Source organism: Anabas testudineus, chromosome 4 (assembly GCF_900324465.2).
Source record: "Anabas testudineus chromosome 4, fAnaTes1.2, whole genome shotgun sequence".
In the NCBI taxonomy this organism is placed as follows: domain Eukaryota; kingdom Metazoa; phylum Chordata; class Actinopteri; order Anabantiformes; family Anabantidae; genus Anabas; species Anabas testudineus.
In genome coordinates, this window is record NC_046613.1 from 18,513,665 (window position 1) to 18,533,153 (window position 19,489).

Below are 19,489 nucleotides of genomic sequence, written 5' to 3' on the forward strand. Positions count from 1 at the left end.
ACATCATGTAAAGTTCAGCAAATTCAAATTTAAGGGGAATAGGAATCATGATCCCAAAAATGTCAACACTGATACATTAATAGAAGCGCAGAAACAAGTTTGACTAATTTTTTGTTTTGTATGTTTTATCACATTGCTTACCTTGAGCTCTCAGAACCTATGCTGGATATTATTCACTCTTTCCTGACATTTCAAACACTAACCAGTTAATTAAATAATCAAAGTTGTGCCCTATATCTAAAATATTTAGCTGCAGCCCTTATTGGTAAGTCAGAACTACAGATGTCTTAAGCCATTATGCTTGTTAGCTTGAAGTCGAACAATCGACCAAACCCCATCCTTTGATAGTAGTAAGATTCCTACATAGATTATTTCAGCCTGCACAGCTGCTTTTATCCACGGGATGATGGATCCTGACATGCAGCAGTGTTGAAATGACACATCGTTATTCAGTCGATTCAGCAGAAGTCATTTTGAATCTCCAGGGAGACCGAGAGGTGGCACAGCTGATGCAACCTGCAGCTCTTGCAGCACGTTGCATCAGTTTCATCCAGCTCGAGCCTGTCGAGCAGAGCAGAGCGCCCCTACAGTCACTCACCATTTATAATGCAAGGTGAAACCATTAGCATATTTCTGTTAGGAGACAAGTGAGCTCATATTTACCAGCCAACAGCCAAGGACGTATGACAGTCAGATATCAGGGACTGATAACTGATTTACAGCACACAATCAGATGAAACAGCCGCAGCCTTGGCAAAAGATAAGACTGCTAGTTAATGTGAAACTTGTGATACAGGAGAGAAAACATCTGAGTGGGTATCACTTTAGCCATTTTGGTCTCAGAAGAACATTACACTAATCAGACAGTGTGTGGTTCAAAGCATTTTATTGCATTTTTTTTTTTAGAAAAAAAAAAAAACAAAATACAAAAATCTGTTGCAACGGTCATAAATGTTGCTTTGAGTGAACTGCAATCATTCACATGGTACAGTAAAGTGCTTATTTTAAATCAAAATATTTATGTACTTGTATAAGGATGTACTTATTTCATATTTCTTCCCATGAGCATAATGGGTTAGGGGCGACTGAGACAGTGTTATCAGGTGGAAAAGGACTGTATGAACAGACAGAATAACCCCACAAGTTCATGAAATGAACTACTTTAAACATTTGACCAGTGTTGCTGGATTGTAAATGCTTTTGCCTCTGGGCTACATTCAGATTGTGGGGATGTTGATGGACTGTCTGAGTGACTGAATTTTAACACTTTACTTCAAAATGACACACGATAGAATTGTGAGCCGTAAGGATAGTTTGTCCCCTTCACCCCAGTAAAAGGCAGTTCAAAAAGTTACTGCCATTTGACAAAAAGTAGAAATGAGTAAGACCAATACAACTCTTATTATACCTTTTGGGATATTACAGAGTATGGCCGAAATATGTGCGTATGAGTATCCAACCCTATCAAAAAGTAGGGACTAACTTGTCTGATGCTCAAAAGGGAGAAAAAGGCAGAATACTGAACTGTTTAGGTATTTTCAAAACCCCAAGATTGCCTTGATCATAAGCTTAATGCTTTGAAATTACTAATAGTAAAGTAGTTTCCCATCTGGAGAAGAAACAGCTGCATACACAAATTCAAGTAAGTCTTATTATAAGACATAAACCCCATAACAATGCATCTGTAGAAAGGTATTTTAGAACTATTACAGTGTCCTATCAACAGCATAATGGGTGCTTGGACACCACTTCCAGAGTACCGCTGCTGCAGTGCTGACAACAGGACATGGACAATCAGAAGTTCCCCACTTGTCACTGCTAGGCGATGGATCACACGTTCAAAGACTTGAACCCTCTTTGGTGAAATGGCTGCAGTGTTGTGAGACCACCTCATCACCAGACCATTACCTGTCAGTTTCAGAATGAGCTTTAACTTAATCTGAACAACAACAACAACAACAAAAAAAAAAAAAAAACAAGAATTATTGCCAACTCTTACACATAAAAAAAATAAACTTAAAAACTCGTCTTCACTGGGCATGAACGCTCCAGATGAACCAAACGCTCCATCTTCTCAACTCATACACCACATACTGTGAACTTTTAAAAACACAAAACATAAAAAAAAAAATAAAGGAAAACATCCGGTGTTTCACCTGAACATAACAGCACCTGCATGAAAATCACCATATAGAACATAAAAGCTTATTAACAGCCATACAAAAAAGGAGAAAAAAAAAAAAAAAAAAAATCAGTGTGGCACATTGACATGGAGTTTTCAAACATGAAAAACAAAGTAAACTTAATACAGCTACATGTCTGTGGAAGACTTTTTTTTTTTGTTTTTTGTGGAATGTTTTTCCTTTTTTAATGTTTTTCTTTTTTTGGAAAAAAAAATAATCAAAAAATATCTTTTTGTAAGGAGAATTTGTAATGTCATTATTTTGAAAGGGATGTGTCATCAAAAAGACAATGGTGAACCTTTCATAAAAAACAAAAACAAAAATGGTCCAAATAAATGTATGATCAACAAATGACACTCGGGTCACATTGGCCATAATGTGCTTTTCAAACCCCTCATGGGAGTTCTAACCTTTACTGCAAAAATATTAAAGGTCAACTCTAATGCATAAATTGATTTGTAGGGAAAAAAACACCTTACAAAAAAAGAAAAAAGTTGTGATGGCAAGGGGGCATGTCATAAATTCTTTACAAATGATAGTAACAATGACCCAGTTTCACTTGCCTAGCCATTTAACATACTGTATTCTTAGTTTGTGCCAACAAACCAGGTATACTTCAGGGTCTTATTTTGGGATGGCCATGCATCATAACCCAAGTAATGTAGATTAAGTCAATACTATTAGACTGATGGCCTCAAACACTAAACAGCATGACCACTGATAATTTGGCTTATATTCAAATAACAAACTGTATGATTTGGTGCGACAGTAAGTCAGGGCTGGCTGGGTACAGACAAACATTCTTTGCTCTCAGAGCATTAAGTGCATGGCCACCAAGCTGGATGAGTGCATGTGTCAGCTCAGACATTTACAGAAGAGGCTCAGTTATGAGGAATCTATCGTAAAATGGAGGAAAAAAAAAAAAACTTTGAAGAGTCCCCAGCCACATTATGGGCCACACCAGGCACGGACAGCATTGGCATAGAGCCCTTCCAACCCCTTATACTGAATCCCTTCAAGACAGAACAGCCTTCATCTTGGCATATTGCATAAGCTTGTACGTATCTGCAGACAGGCCATTCATGCATTTACATACAGGCAAAGAGAACATTCCAGATAACTTAATTCACAGTGGATCCAGTTGTATTGTGGGAGCAGCACAACAGGTTGTCCTTTGGTGTCTGAGCTTAGTTTCAAAGACAAGTGTTCTGATTTCTTCAAAACTGAGTTGTATGGGAAAAACATAACTTAGAAAATACTTCTCTCTCTCAAATCATTAACTGTTCCTCCTCCCCAACCTGGACACATATTTTTGTGTTGCTATATGCAGGCCCTGGGCTGATGTGCTTCAGAAGTGCTGCAGAAGAGCAGAAGGCATTTAGAGGAAGGGCTGCAAACAGCCTCCCTTTACAGCGAGGCAATAAAGCCTGAGTGGCAGAGGAACCAAGGCCAGCTAGAGTCAGAGAGGGGGACCAGCACTGGTGAGGGCGAGTCTCAGGGCAGTCTTAAATCTGAACTTGAATCTTAACGGAAGGTTGGAGGTCAGGGTTGACAAAGTTCAGGCACAGTCTCCCACAATAACCAGAGGAGCCAAGAGCTGACGAAGCTCTGCAGCAGAGACGGGCCCTCCCTTAGGCTGGCTGCTTCGCTGTCTACGTCTGGCCAGCTTGGAGTTGGATGGAGGGGAGAGGCGCATAGAGGAGCCAGTGGCGGTGACAACAAATGGAACTTCTTGTTGCTGCTCCTCTTCCATGCCATCCTGTTCAGCCAGCTGCCGATTTACAGCCATGGCTTTGTCAGCAAAGAATGTCAGATCCCGGGCATTGCTGGTTCTGAAGGACAAGGATAAAAAAATAAATAAACATTTGTGGAGTACAAATACAAACTGCAAATATATTTACATCAGTGTCTAAAATAGACAGAATTTCAGCAGCTGTAACTCTTAAGTCCTCTCACCTTTGATGCAAGATAGATGTTGGCAAAGTGTCAGAAGCACCCTGAAAAAACAAAGAGGTAAAGTAATTAAAAACAAAACTCTTAAACTCCTAACATAGAAAATGTGTGTCACACATATACAGAAGATGTTTGATGGTTTCAGACTTACCCCTTGCACCCAGGGGTGCTGCAGCACCTGGCTGGCGCTCAGGCGACTTTTGGCGTCCCGGACAAGAAGTTTGGATATTAGGTCTTTGGCACTTGAGGAGATGTGAGCCCAGTCTTTCTCTGGAAACTCGTATTTTCCTTCCTGGATACTCTCAAATAAAGTGTTCTGGAAATTGACATGAGCAAAATTAGTATTAGTAACATTTACCTAGACGGAACGAACAGTGCATCCAGCTTTAGAGAGGCTCAATGTGTTGAATCCTTACCTGGCAGGTGTGGCATGGCTCCCCAAATTCCCAGCCACAGTCACCACCACAGCGGCCCACAAATGGTGGGTAGCCACTCAGCATAATGTAGAGGATAACCCCAAGGCTCCACAGGTCACAGCGCTTGTCATAAATTGTAGCCTCCTCACTAAAGGCCTCAACCACCTCAGGTGCCATGTACTCTGCTGAGCCACACTAAAAAGACAGAGAAATAGGTTTTTTAGCTCGAGGGACGACAATACGTTGAAAATTACAGTAGAAAAAAGAGAAAAGAAAGAAATAAATAAATACAAGCTTCTCTGGGCTGGTGCACACATTCCTTCATTCAGCTGATACCTCGTGGTTGTTAGTGTTAAAGCTTGTGGCCTACTTTTGGGCTGTGTAGGGTGGGGGTGCAGCCTATGTGACAGTCATATGCTTAACTGCAGTGATGAGTTAATTTAAAAAGCATTATATAGCTTTTCTTAACGTTGAGGATCCCCAACTAGGAACACTGTGTACGAATGCATATCAAGGGTAGAAGAAGGGAGGGCTGGGCTATAATGAGGCAGTGTGTGGGTAGGCAGTGAGTCACCGCTTTAACCATGCAGCTGTACACAAGCCAGGCTGAATGGGCTGAGGGCAAGGACAGGTTCAGCTATGACAGTGCCTTGTTATGTAGCTAAGAAATTAGGCCAAACACTGAGCAGGGAAAAGAGGATTGGCTGTCCTGCCGAGCCAGAGATTGGGCTGAGCCCTCACAAGTTACATAACTTGGAAACACAAACACCACATGTTGTTTTAATAGAAAAAAAGAAAAGAGCAGGTTGCTAGTTCAGCAGGACCTGTTACATATTTGTGGACAAGACATTTTATTGGTGCCCCATTCTGTTAACTATAATACTTGTGTTTTAAGTGTTTCATGTGAAGAGTTCTGATTCCTTGAGATTCAAGGATTTCCTAAATATAGAAAGCTACTGATATAAATTCTGGGAACTTGCTCTGAGAATAACTATTAAGCCATCACTGGCACAATCACTTACTTTCAAAACAGTAGCCCACAGCCACGCATGTTGCTTTTTTTAAGTAAAACCCACTGAGGACTGTGTCCTGGCAAAGCCCTCTGGCCTATGTAAATACTTCCATCTGTGGATGTGCATGTTTACACTGAGCAGGCATCTATTGTGTGCCATATCCCAGCTGTCTCAGCTCCTCCTCCACTCTCACGTAATGAAATTTGCTGCAAAGGAATTTCATCTCAGACAAAGCTGCTTCTGTTGGAGAGAAACCCCCAACCCCCCACATTTTCAACACCACCAACATGTCTGGGGCGGCTGCCTTCACAGACAATCCTTCATGAATCAGGCCAAATGCAGCAGACGCACACAAAGACTTGCGCATAAAGGATTTATCTCTCTACCAAGGTGCCCCTAAACTGAAAGGCAATGCGATAGCTGCGCTAGATAGGCTAATCTTGTTTCAAAGCCACAAAAACATGCTGCCAATCAAGGACAAGTCAGGATAAAGATAGCCAGCCTATGACCATGCGCAAATGCCACTGATAAAAACTAAAAGGAGGAGGCATTACAGTAACAGCCATCATGGATGTGGTATAGCCTCAAATCTAACATTTCTTCTCTCTGTGTTGCTTTTGGCAAACACCTTGTGCACTTATAGTCACATCCTCCTCAAACCTTCCCGTAAGCTGCAGCTATTCTAGCTGCTGTTACCAGAGTATTAGTTGGTATCGCAACCTGGGGCTTTCCTGAAACCATGTGACTAGTCAGCCCATATTGACAGCCCTGATGATACACACCTCTGCTGTTTAGAAACTAAAGGACTATATGAAGAGGCTTACAGAAAGAAGCCATGTTCTGTTGTCATGCAGCTGCACCAGCATCTGTAAAAACAAGTCACTGAGACTACTCTTTGAATTTTTTAAAATCTGTATGCTACTTGTATGCCACGTCTTCTTGAGTGTTGAAATTTGAGCAATTATTGCTTTAATGCTGGCCAAACTGGCAGGCAGACACTTGTGCTAAACCAAAATAAACTTTCCTTGAAAGATCCCTCTTCTCTTACTTGTATTCTAGATTTTTATACTAGAGGTCACAAACACATTCACATTTTGAAAAGTACTAAAATAAAATGGATTAAACATTAGTGGGATCAGTAACTAAATGCAAAAGTCTATTATATTGTAAAGTCAACTACAGGACTGCGTAAAAGACAAGAATGCCAATAGTGAGATGAAATGCAGATAACATTGTTCCCGTGATCAAGGCAAAAAAAAAAGAAAAACACAAGCCAGAGCACATAAGCAGACTGTTTTTGTACCTCCCAGTTGCCCTCCCCTCCCACTGGTCTAGCCAATCACATCTCAGTTACTATGTGGGGGAGGGGGAGGGCTAAAATTTCCAGAACAAGCCTTATGCACAACCATTGTATGAAGACCATAAAGAAAGTGCAGACGAACACAGGCCTGGCTGGGGCTCGTGGGCGGAGACTACGCAGAAATAGGGTAGATGTTTTCCCCTCTCAGACCACAGAGAAAAGGGAAATCAGCAAGACTTTGTGTGTTTTGGTCCCTTTAAAACTTCTTCATATCATAGGACATAGCCTTGCAAAACTCACAATCTGTTCCCCACTGCCTTAACGCAGTCCAAGGCTATGACATTGTGTCGTGCCCTCAGCCATCAACTTGTCTTCCACTGAAAATATTTTTAATGAATAAAGTCTTGTGGTTACATGCAATAGCTCTCCACACAACAGCATTTAAAAAAATAACATGAATTATACTAATACAAACTAATAGCTGCACCCAGTGTAAAAAAACGACATTCACGCTCAACTTTGAAGTGTGTAGACTAAACATTGAAATTCGTGGCCCCAAAACTGTCTCCCAGTTAGTTATACTGAAGGAAGACAGAGATGAAGTGCAGAAAACCCCCACCCACTCAGCCACATTCCTGCCAGCTAAACCACTATTCTTCACCTGCTCTGGTCCATCTATCCAGCCCTGCCCAGACAACCAACAGACAGGATAGTATGTGTTGACAAGTAGACAGCTCCGCAGTTCAACTTTACCATTCCTCATTGAGGCTGCAAGCGTGCCGTTTTTTTGGACACTGTTCAGAGGTTTCACTCTGCATTGTGACAACTGAAAGAGATTAAACTATCGTGAACCTTTTTAGTATTTGCAACTGATAAGCAACAGGACATGGACATTAACCTGTGGGATATAGATCCAAGTGTTTTTCATACTTCAGCATGATAAGGGAAAGTAATAGCTGCCAGGTAGTACCATTCAGGAAGCCAACCACGCCATAATTTCAGAGAAACTACTCAACGGTGAACTACCTTACCCTCAAACAGCATTTTCTCTCTTCCAATCAGCAAGCTGTCCTGCAGCTACACCACTGAGGACTGCCCAATAAGCAACCACCAAGTTGGACTTGATAAAGACATTGTTTCACAGCCTATAAACACCCATCTAATCCACAAAAGAGAAATAACTATATAGGGGTGTGACCAAAAACATATGACAGATTAACTTCATAGATTACCATTATTCCTATTTTATGAAAAACCTGTTTGGCAAACAAAATGGACACTATATCCTAATGGACTTACAGGAGTGAGGAGCTCAGGGGTGGAGATGGGGGAGCTGTCACTGTTCAACTTTATCCCACTGCCAAGGTCAAAGTCACAGATCTTGACTGGGGAGATCTGAAAACATGAAAGAAATTCAGAATAAGTCAAATTAATCAATTTTTAATTTATACCTTAACAACACATTAGCTGCCATTTGAACAAACTGGTTTAAACATGTTTGCTGTAAACTCACCTTGGCTGCACTTTCACAGAGAATGTTTTCAGGTTTCAGGTCTCTATGTGCCATTCCTAGAAAACAAAAAGGCAACAATCGGTCACTTTTGTTTGTTAGTAGATCCACTGTCAATCTTACAGATGTACTGGGATTAAGGACAAATTTTCAGTAAACAAATGTGAAAACATGGCCCTTTGTCCTAGAAGAAAAAATGATGCAAATACATTTTTCTTCTAAATACTAAGAACAAACTGTGGGAGGGAGTTCCAAACCAATATACTAAAATCCATTACATGGGACATATCCTTTGGATTGTTGCGACCTTTGCTGCTGATAGGAATACAATATAGCCTTACCCTTGTTATGCAGGAAATCTAGAGCACTGGCAATGTCCTGCACGACAAGACTGGCTTCCTGCTCACTGAAGTGCTGCCTCTTGTGAATGTGTGCCAAGATTGATCCTAATTGGGGGAAAATAAAACTACATCAGCTCTATATACAAGCAAAAAGCATAGGCTGAATAGCTTCCCACACACAAATTAAATTACTATAGATTAGAGACTGGGTACATACACTACATGAATACTTGAAAACAAACAGATCTGGTGCATGCATTCTGTAGCAGCTATAATTTACTGACCTCCTCGGAGCTTTTCAAACACCAAGTAGAATTTGTCTTCCTCTTCGAAGAATTCCACCAGCTCCAGGATGTTCCTTTAGCAAAAGAAAAGGCACATGAGCCAGTGGAAACTGTCATCTAGTTCTCACTCATTGAGAATTTTATTTTTGCACCATGACCTACAAGGGGTACTTCAACAGAATAAGATACAGCTAAAACTGGGTCACTCAGTCTGCATTACTGTGACATCATGTTTAGCTGGTCACTGACAGGACATTACCTGTGGCCCTGGCATTGGTAGAGCATTTCAACCTCACGGAAGACACGGCTGCGGCTGTGACCTGGTCTTTTCTCAATGATCTGTAAAAGAATATCATAATGTTTTAGCCACATTTCTAATGAATAGTCAATAAACAAATGAAAACCTGGCTTTTGCATTCATATTTTCCATAGCATTAGGATGGAGAACAACTCTGAATATGCTCTGATGTTCTAAGAGGGGAGAAGAAAAAAAAAAAAAGGAGCCCATCTGTGAGAGTTAATATTTGAGTGAAGGTCATTCCGTCACACTGCACCGCAGAACCACAGAACCACACATGGCTGCATTTACTGTAGAGCACACAGTATAGCACAGATTTTATTTCCATATACAATAGTCTAATTGGTTTTACTCCAGACCAGAACTCCATTTTTCCTGCTTGCTATTTTTGTCAGTTGGGAAGATAACTAACCTACTTTCTAAGTTCTTAATGCTGCCTGCCAAAGCAGAGAGTGAATAGAATAAGAATGAAACAAGAATCAATGAGAAGTCTCTATATTTAGCCTTCTCGTGTGACCCATATTTAAATCTTAAGTACCCTTAAGGAGCCATGAGTATTCCTTTGAAACTTCCCATGATCTAAGCCAAAGCTGTTTACAATAAACAAAAATGCTGTCTAAATATAACTTTGAGCTGCCTGGAACTAAACCACTGAGAGGCCACCAGCTGCGCCATGCCCTGCCAAGAGAGACAGAAAGATAGACTGCTGACACCAAAGCAAAACGCCAGAATTTTCCAGCCCTGGTTGGTTATTGTCTGCTTGGGAGGCTGTGCATGTTTCTCTTCCTGGTAGCTGGATTACAGCTGCTATTGAAGCCTGTTGGGGCCAGAGTTGCAGTGTGTGTCTAGGATTAATGCACAGACAAGGGGCTTGTGAGCAGCCCAAAGCCTCTGTGCTGTTCCAGTCTGAGTCAGCAGCACAAACAGCCCCCAATCAGCTCACTTTCTCCTGACCACAACACAAACCTCCTACACTGTGAGTGATGTGCAGATAGAAAAGAAAAAAAAAAAAAAAACACAGCTTGAAAATATAGCTAGGAAATCCATTAGGAACTGGACAGAGTATGGACCATTATTTGCGAGGTGCTAGATTAATGTTTTTTTTCAAATTACAGAGGTGAATCACAACAGCCTGCAAATCACATTGTAGGCTGAATCAATAACCCAGGATTGTTTAACCTAGGTTAAAATAATACTAGGTTGAAATAAGGCACTGCACCACCCTCTGCTCATACTTCATGCTGAGGCTTTTGTTGCAATCACAACACAAGAAGCCCACATATGCAACTCACCCCTTGTTTGGAGGGGGAGGGGAGAGACAGGACATCTGGCAGTAGCAGTCTGAGCCCCTTAGACTCGCAAACTACCTCCAATAACAACCAACCCTCGTGCCCCCTCCCCAAGAACTGTAAAGTCCCAAGAGATCTACGAAACCCATCCTGAGGTAAACAATACCAACAGATCATGGTCACGTGGCCGAATGTGTGTCAGTTCTTCTAAAATATTAACTGGTATGATCTGGGCATGTGTTCTGTTGAGAACCAACCTTAAACAGTCTACATTGTCTTTCAAAGACTAACACAATTAAACTGCAAATGGTGTTTAATTAGAAGTTGAAAAATAGCTTTGTGTTTACATCCTGTGTCCGACTAGAAATAATGCATTTGAACAATCTGCAGTTCTATTTTTCTACACTTCAGCAAAAAAGTATTTCACAATGTAGAAAAAAGAACTATATAAAAAAGCAAATATATAGAATTCCCAGAAGTCAAGACATGTATTCACATGCCCAGACATCATTTGCATAGGCAAAAGAAAAAGTAAAACTATACTGAGTAAGTAGAAGAACAAAGCAATGTAAACACCCTGGGTCACAACCCTTACCCAAAGCCCCGCCTTCCTCTCTGTGCGGTTTTTGTTTTGGCACAGTTACCAGTACATAATGTTCTCACTATGAGCGTCCTCTGTAGGCCATAGGAGTAAAGAAAAGGGGTGGGTAAATTCCTCCCAGCTCTCTGATAGGCTAACAAACTAAAAACAGTAAGGGGTAATATGTGCTAAGAGCAGCTAGTGACAGAACTATAGACAGGGAAAAAAAGCTAAACACAGGTGACAACCATTTTAGAGAACGGAACTAAGAGGGCACATTAAGAAGCACATAACGATGCCCCACAAGCTGAACTTTCTTCAGCAAGATTTCTAACAAATGACCAACGAAAAGACAAGGTAATGGACAATAACATATCTTTTAGCATAGTTTTCTTCCAGTAACTGTTCAACAGCATGCCATGGCACATGGCTGCTACATGTCCATAACTCCCAACTCCAAAAAATTAACATCTCTGTACTGATCAGTAGTCATGGTACTTCACTCTGGCAGCAGACAAGTGTTATTGGGCAATGGCGACATTCAGAGATTTGTGAGAAAGAAGAACAGATTTATGACTCGATGCAAAATGCTAATGATTTATATAATATATTACAGTCTTACATTAAGTGTGAGAGAATGTCTTACCTTGACAGCATACTCTTTGTTGGTAATGAGGTTGATGCATGTTTGCACTCTGGCATAAGCACCCTCTCCTAGTACCTCTTCCTGCAGTCTGTAGACATCTGGAACAAAAAGGTTAACAGGTTAGGAAAATATCTCTCTCGAGACGAAAAGCATACGATGTCTTATAACGACTTGTAACTGTAAAATGATGCTACTGGAGATAAAAATCTTTTACCCTCAAAACGCCCAGAGAAACTGTCAGTTGCCCGGCAACGCTTTTTCTTCTTGTTTCTCTTCTTGGCATCAGGGATGTCAATAGGCTGGCTGGAAGGCATGTCTGTTAAAACAGAGGCAGTTACATTATCATGTGCTAGAGAGGGGATAAAATCCAAACCAATCACTATTTGAACAAAATTTAAGGACAATCTTCAATTTTGTGGAGTGATTATCAGCCAACAAGTTTTGCTCCCATCTAAATTAACTGGGTCAATTTGCTAGGCAACACTCCAATAAGGCAAAAGCTTTAGAAGCCCAGTTAAAATACTCACCATGTCTTGGGGAAGAATCAAAATTAAATGACGAATCAATAAGATGAGATCCATTTTTAGTGAAGTCCTCTGATTCAAAGGGATTCTGGCCCTAGAAGGCAATAAATAAGTTTGTTAATGAACCAATCTTATCAGTGAACAGTTTGTCTGAGAGCATCAGTTGTTTGTCATTATTGATAAGAGCCTTTGTAATCAACCATCCTGCAACCATGATCCATTAAGTAGAGTCAAATCAGTAGTAGTAATCACTATTTGACACCAAGAAATCGAAAACTGTGCAGTACAGTCTATCCTAGAATAGAAGATGATAGAAGTGACTTCATAAGCCCCTTACTGCAGCTCTTCTTTCACACTTACTATCGTTAGCCGTACATACACGTGTTAGCAGGACACAAGGTATGTTTGTCACCCATAAGATATGAGAAAGCAACAGATGTGTTTATATATAGCAAGGTGGAGTCCTCTCCACATTTGACGCTGACAAATGTGCTCTGATTATAGGGACTCCTCAAAATGAAAGAGGAAGAAAGCCCACCTTGAAAGAGCGATGGAATCCAGTAACTTCGGTCATCTTATTTTGGACCATTTTTGCTTCAATTTGGGTCGACTTTTTGGTGGATATGCGGCGGCAGTGGTTTTGGGATATCAATTTGCACTTCTCCGAAACAAAAAAATCGTTTCAGAGAGAGTCGCAAGTGATTACACTGCGCTGGCTGGTCAAGCTTTCTGCGGCGCTTTAAACGGGAGCCCTGTGCACAAAAACACAAAGCAGCGTTACTGCTACGAACCTCATCCTCAGAGCAAATTAAACTGCACAAGCGAGAGGTTTAGCAGATACACGTTACAACGTAAAACAATATACACATCCCAACTACAGGGGAATAACTTTGCTAATGTTCGTCACCTGTTCACAGGGTGCGAAGAACAATCGAGCGCAGTAGCAGCTAGCTAACCAAAACACCACCCACGTTAGCTTATCCGTTACCAGCCATTTACATGAGACGCGTTGAGAGAATACGACAGAGGCACTGTGGTTGTATTTAACACTACAGTTTACGATAAGCAAAATAAGCAAATGACATTATCATGGGAAAACCAGGCTGCATTGAGCTAAAGCGTGCAGCTAGCTGACAACAGGCGGAGGGAGGCTAACACTCGTTAGCTAGCAATGCCGAGCTTTCGCGTCTATGCGCTTTTTTACTCACCCCGTTGATGATTTTACAGCTCCAGTGTTAGCGTCGTTGTTTGACCCACTGCTCCAACAGCCGCGGAGGACGGTCGAGGGGGATAAACGCCTGATGAAGTGCGTGGAAGGTGGCTGAAAAACAACGGCACAGGTCCTTTTATAACCTCCCGGTGACTCCTCCTCGTCTCCTCCCGCCTCACGACCGCATCAACAGACCGGAGGCGTCACGTGCCTTCCAGAAAAGGACTCGATGGCAAGGTGCCATTTCGTATCCCAGCACACTTCACCACGGCCGAATCAAGGAGGCCCAAATAGCGGTTGAATGTGGCGCAGAAGAATCAGAGTAGAACATGACTCGGATAGATGTGTCATTCAAAACAGCTGAAAATACCGTCTCCGGTGACATTTTTGAAAACACTTCTGTGGGATGCGCCGCAGAGCAAAAGCGGCAGCGCGCACGAAACAGTACGCGGCCCGCGGGCTCTGTTTTGTTAGAAGGCCTCTTGATGGGACGCGTGGGGGAGCGATGCGGTGAGTACGTGCACATCCGCACAAGCAGCACCCCGCGGCTGTTCTGCTGCAAGAGATGTGACGATATCGACGGTGGTGGAGTGGAGACAGACGGGGCTGGTGTAACGCGAAGAAAGACCAGACCCTCCAGTTCTCGCAGTGAAATCATCGCTTGTGTATGTGCTGCTGCCACTGCACGCCACGGCCTCTTGTAACCAGGCATGCATAAGATACTAATTTGTCAGATTTTTGCTGTGTGAAATGTATAAACAACGAGTGCAAGCAGACACCACGGTAGTCCCTCTTTATGTGCTTCAGTCCTGCACACATTTACATACATAATGCCCTATACTTTACCCTCACGCCCTGTGATGAATGACCATGGCCAGATGGGTGTTCAAAGAAATCCCCACTGAGTCACTGCATGCAGCTTTTCACAGGCTGGAGCAGTGACAGTGACTTCAGCTGTTGCGGTATTTCAGTAGGACGCACACAAACACAGCCAGGCCCCATGAGCCAGACACGCACATGCTCCCATGCAGTCTGAGACATGTCCTACTTTTACTAGTAAAAGTTGCCTTATCTTAAGTAAAAAATACAAAACAAGTGTCAAAAAACTGTTTACTACTAATATTTAACGTATTTTGTCAGTAATATCTTCAAATGAACCATTATCTAGTTATATAAAAACAGCAAATGATGCAACATTACAAGTACACCAAAGTATTTCTGTATCTACGTCATTGCCACAGTACCAAAAATGTAGTAATCTGATATTTAATATTTATAAATAGTAACTTTAAAAGATTGCCAGTCTGATTGCTTTGTGACTTGATAGTTTTGAATCAGACTTTTAAGAAAGCTACAGTATATTTCTGGTCTTGAAATGAAATGCATGTGAAAAGTGAAAGTATTTATACAAGACACATTTGGATTTTAGAGATGGCAACGGCAAGTTGCATACCCCAGCTCCGTTTAGAGGAGTGAGGACACATCAGGCTTTGGAGTCTGTAGGGTGTAGACATAGTGTCATGGTTGTGATAATGAAAGTAATCCAAGAACTCTGATTATGCAGAAATGTGTGCTGTTTGTGAAATGCCACAGACAAGATATGCTTATACAGTACTTTTAGAGATTAAAGCGGTGTCATGCTAAAAGCAATCATGTTATTGTTTTTATATTTTCTTATATGCATCTGCTTATGATGTTCATGACAGAATATCACGTGCTGCATTAAGTGGACAGGCTTTATTATACCACATGCTTTGTTCTCAAACAGTATGTGATTTGCACTGTTGAATGTAATTTATTACCTGTCCACAGACTTGCATGAAATAGCATTCATATGCTGTTTGTCAAGGGCGTCTTGGTTAAAACCATGTATGGTTTGTTCTCAGAAGTCTACTGTCTTGTGACTGTAGGTTTCCTGCCTCTCCTCCTCCTCTCAACTTCTGCCCCACAAACATAGGTCCAATGTTACCAAACATTACGCAAGTTGTTGGCTCACTATCCCCAGCCAGGAGCACATGGTGGACTGGCAGGTTTTAGTAGGAAAACAAGATCACACGTCGGAGTGTGCAGGGGGCACATCAGTGTTATTACAGGTCAAAAGGAACAGGGATGGGCTTTTAGAAATTACTGAAGGCAACAACAGTAGTTCTGATGTAAATGACATTCAGGAGATACTTACTGAAAGGGGCGGGGGGGGGGGGGTGTTTGAGGCTGAGATAATTTCAGTCTGAAATTTAATATAACAAAGGTGCGTCTATGTTTTGTTCATGATGACAGTAGTTCAGAGGCAAGTCGTCTAAAATATCCAAACTACAGATGTGGTACGTGAAGATCAGCACTATTACACTCTACTACGAACTACTACAAAATAGTACTATGCACAGCAACAGTTTCCACATGCTCAATGTTTTAGTTAAACTTCACTAACCCAAAGATGGATCATCCAGATTTTCTTGAGATGCCAAGTATCTCAGACTGAAATTTGGGGAAATGTTTTATTCCAACAATAGTCTGATAAAATATTTGACCCAGTATAAACAATAATATAGTTTTAATTAAGAGCTGCAACTAGCAATGGTTTCAACCAGAAGACATCTGGTTTACAAGAGTCTCTCTCTCTCTCTCTCTCTCTCTCTCTATATATATATATATGTGTGTATATACAGTATATATGTATATACATATATGTATACGTGTGTGTTCCAAATTCTTCAGCTATATGACTTCTTCTAAAAGGTTTTATAAGTGACTGCAACAAGTCACTTTGATTGATGTGTTCAAAGAACGTTGGGTAAGAGGCGTCGTGCATATAAACCAGGATTTATTGCAAAAACAGTCTCACATATGTACTGTACATTGAAACACGTTACATGCACACGTGCATGTCAATGCACCATGTACTGTAGTCACACCTTCAAATGTATTCATGAAATGCACATGTCTAACATGCCGAAATAAAACTGTCAAAGCCTGTGTGCTATGTGCTAGAGGCAAGCAGCAGGCTTACACTGTTTCAATAAAATGCGTATCTTTATCAAGTTGGAAGGTCACCATGCCCAGAGTGCTGGTTGCTCATGTACTCTTTCTAAGAAAGCTTCTTAGAGTGGGTCTAATTACAACCTCTTAGAAGAAAGGGGGTTTGACTTGGGAATCGACCCGCATGTAACCTTTGGCAGAAGAATGTATTTGTTTTAGATATTAGGGGACCTCTGAAGCGACTCCTCTATCCTGCAAAACGCCTTTAATGCAGGAGAAGTTACAAAGAATTTTGCAACACTGTTTTGTACTAACTTTGCTCCAGTGATTCTCTCTAAGTCCTTTTGTATTTTATCTAGTTTGTGCTCTTTGCTCTTTTTACAAAACCATGTAGGACCAAGAATTTTGAAACGTATAATATTTTAAAAGTTGATGAGATTGAGCAATGCACCAACAGCGGAAAAGTTGTTAGCAGTCAACATGCAGTTCAAATATTCAGTTGTGGCTAAACTGGACTTAGCTGGAGTGTTTGTGTCACTATTGAACTCAGTGTTTTATTGTTTAAATGCAGTTAGTCATCACTGGGTGTTCTACTCTTTAGAATTCAAAAGGAAGTGAGTTGGTGTAAGACATGTTAGAACAGGCACCATTTCCACTTTTTGAACAATCATCTGTTGTGTTACTGTTTAAATGTCACGTAGAATTACAGTGCACACTGCACCGTGACTTATAAACACTAAGAGATGAAAAATGATTTTAATTTTCATGCAGATTCCACAATGGCTGAAGTAAAAGTATGTTTAGCTACATAAATGTGATGTTCTAAACCTCAAAAATGATGAAAAATATCTGACTGTGTTGATTTCTGGGATCCTAATGTGACATTTTCTGATAATCTGTAAACAACACATTTTCACTTTAGTGTCATGCAAGACAAAATACAACAAGTGTGTGTTTGGTACTTGATTGTAAAAAGAGGTATGGGCTTCTGACATATCTTTTATCTGGGTCCAACTTAACGTCACCATCTAACTGAAACGTTTGTGGATCACGCGGACCTATAATCATGTTTACTTTTCATCCCCATAGTTACACCACTGCATGAGGTAACTGACTTGCAAACCATGAAACCGTTAAGGGCGTGTGCCTGTAAACATTTGCTGAGTCATATTTTTTTTTCCCCACAAACACTTGCTTACTGGTAAGCAATTACACTTTAAACACTGTTTCTACAACAGGAAGAAAGTCGTGTGTAAATCTTGACAGAGCTGGATGAACTTGTGTCTGACTGGTTCCAGCCTGAAATTCTTCCCCTTGTTCTTGGTCTCTTTCCAGTGCTTCCTTTTCATGTCTTGCAACTGCAAAGCCCTTCGGGGGTGTCTGGTACATTCCAGCAGGGAAAAACACACCAGGGGAAGGGAGGAGCAGGAGGCGGACACAACTCATCTCACACGTAACAGGCGTAATGCGTGTTGCCAGAGGACAGAGTCTAGTGGAAGTGATTCCACAGAGAGAGAGGAGGGGAAAATCCTGTAAGCGGATCAGGTTACAGGAGGCAATGAGGTCATGAGAGTGGTTGATGTTATTGAAGCTGATACTTACATCATGTCGGTACAGTTTGATTTATAGAAAATGTAAATAATAGATAGCCAAATGAATACAAAAGCGTCCGTTAGAGACTATGACGGATAAAATCAAGTGGTTAAGTGATGAAAAAGTGCATGTACTCAAGTACTGTGCTTAGGCAATAAGCAGGAGTATTTGCTTTTTATGCTGCATCATACACCATATTTCAAATATCAAAAATCATCATACAATTTAGTCTTTTACATTGACAACTGCATTTACTAGTTACTTTTCTGATTAAATGTGTTTTTTATGTGTATTTATACACATAACTACAGATAATAACGTACTGCATACAATTCATTGTTTAAACGTTTGCTAGCTGTATGAAAATAACTATTCACAGCCTTAATATTTTGAGGAGACTGAGCCCCAGGTTGTAGCAGCGAGGACGACTTGGGAGTCGTCTCCTACAGGCACGTTCATCCAATCTAATGCAATTCACCATCTTCAGTGACGTGGCTTAAAGACATTTAACGTGCTCTTTTTGTTGATATGTAAGTTCAGTTATAGACCTCTGATGATGCATTTAAGCACTATAATGTATAATTTTATTTACACATTTCTCATGTCATCAAAAACTACAAACGGCGACTGCTGTGACCTTAACGCTTTAGTACTGGACTGCATTAGATTGTGCCTAAATAATCTTGTAAGGGACTAAAATTAGCAATGATTGGATGCACATCCGTCTTCACCACTGCAGATAATGACGCAAATGCCCCACCCCTCCTGGCCATCCTCCTGCAGGGGCAATAAAGATGTCCTTTTACAAAATGTGCTGCTTTAAGTTTTATGATTGTAGGTTTACAACTCATCTTGTAATTGTGTTGATCTAGGAGCTTTTTGTTCTCCACTGCAAGATTCCGGCTCATTATTTACATAATCCAAACCAGTGTGACTGTGAACAGCCTCTAAATCTGGCCAACAATGTTGGTTTAGGCTTGTTCATGACTGCTGTTGACCCAACCATGCAAAGCTGGGCTCATTCAAAACAAAAACTCTCTCTGTATTCAGCAAGTACAGTCTGGCCTGTTTCTTACATAACCAGCTTAGCCGAATCATTAACCCGAATCAGGTCTTTGCTTCCACTCTTCAAGACAAAAATTGGGACATTGGGCTGATTTCATAATGACTACCACATGACCTGTAGGGTTACAGTAGATCCTCAACATACACAGGCTTTGGAATCTGACGCCACCCGGTGGACAGATTCGAACATGATCTTTTGAACATGTGCTGCCACCAGAGTTTTGTCATGTGAGGTTCGAGTCTCGTGTGACCTTCAGCTGCCAACAGTATCTGCAACAAACACCTGCAGCTTTGACATCTGAGAAGCT

The 19,489-nt window shown here is 41.1% G+C and overlaps 1 protein-coding gene across 2 annotated transcripts; it reads right to left on the reverse strand.

Annotated features, from left to right (window-relative positions):
* Positions 1–869: 869 nt before the first annotated feature.
* mknk2b (MAPK interacting serine/threonine kinase 2b) lies at positions 870–13,670 on the reverse strand. 2 transcript variants are annotated; one of them, XM_026345119.1, is made up of 14 exons: positions 13,546–13,670; positions 12,876–13,089; positions 12,341–12,431; positions 12,028–12,129; positions 11,814–11,911; positions 9,260–9,339; positions 9,001–9,074; positions 8,717–8,821; positions 8,379–8,434; positions 8,165–8,260; positions 4,553–4,747; positions 4,288–4,452; positions 4,140–4,180; positions 870–4,015 (listed from the first exon to the last, which is right to left on the reverse strand). In XM_026345119.1, the coding sequence occupies exons 2-14, from the start codon at positions 12,924–12,926 to the stop codon at positions 3,742–3,744; spliced, it is 1,428 nt and encodes a 475-aa protein (XP_026200904.1). In that variant the 5' UTR covers positions 12,927–13,089; positions 13,546–13,670; the 3' UTR covers positions 870–3,741. The 2 variants fall into 2 exon arrangements, with proteins under 2 accessions (XP_026200904.1, XP_026200905.1); XM_026345120.1 differs by lacking the exon at positions 12,876–13,089 and having other exon boundaries at positions 13,546–13,665.
* Positions 13,671–19,489: the final 5,819 nt, after the last annotated feature.

Coding starts and splice junctions, on each gene's coding strand:
- mknk2b (XM_026345119.1), bottom strand. CDS start 12,926: ATGGTCCAAAATAAGATGACCGAAGTTACTGGATTCCATCGCTCTTTC. Junction 8,822..9,000: donor GTTTGAAAAGCTCCGAGGAG/GTCAGTAAATTA, acceptor TCCCCCAATTAG/GATCAATCTTGGCACACATT. Junction 8,261..8,378: donor TCTGTGAAAGTGCAGCCAAG/GTGAGTTTACAG, acceptor TCATGTTTTCAG/ATCTCCCCAGTCAAGATCTG.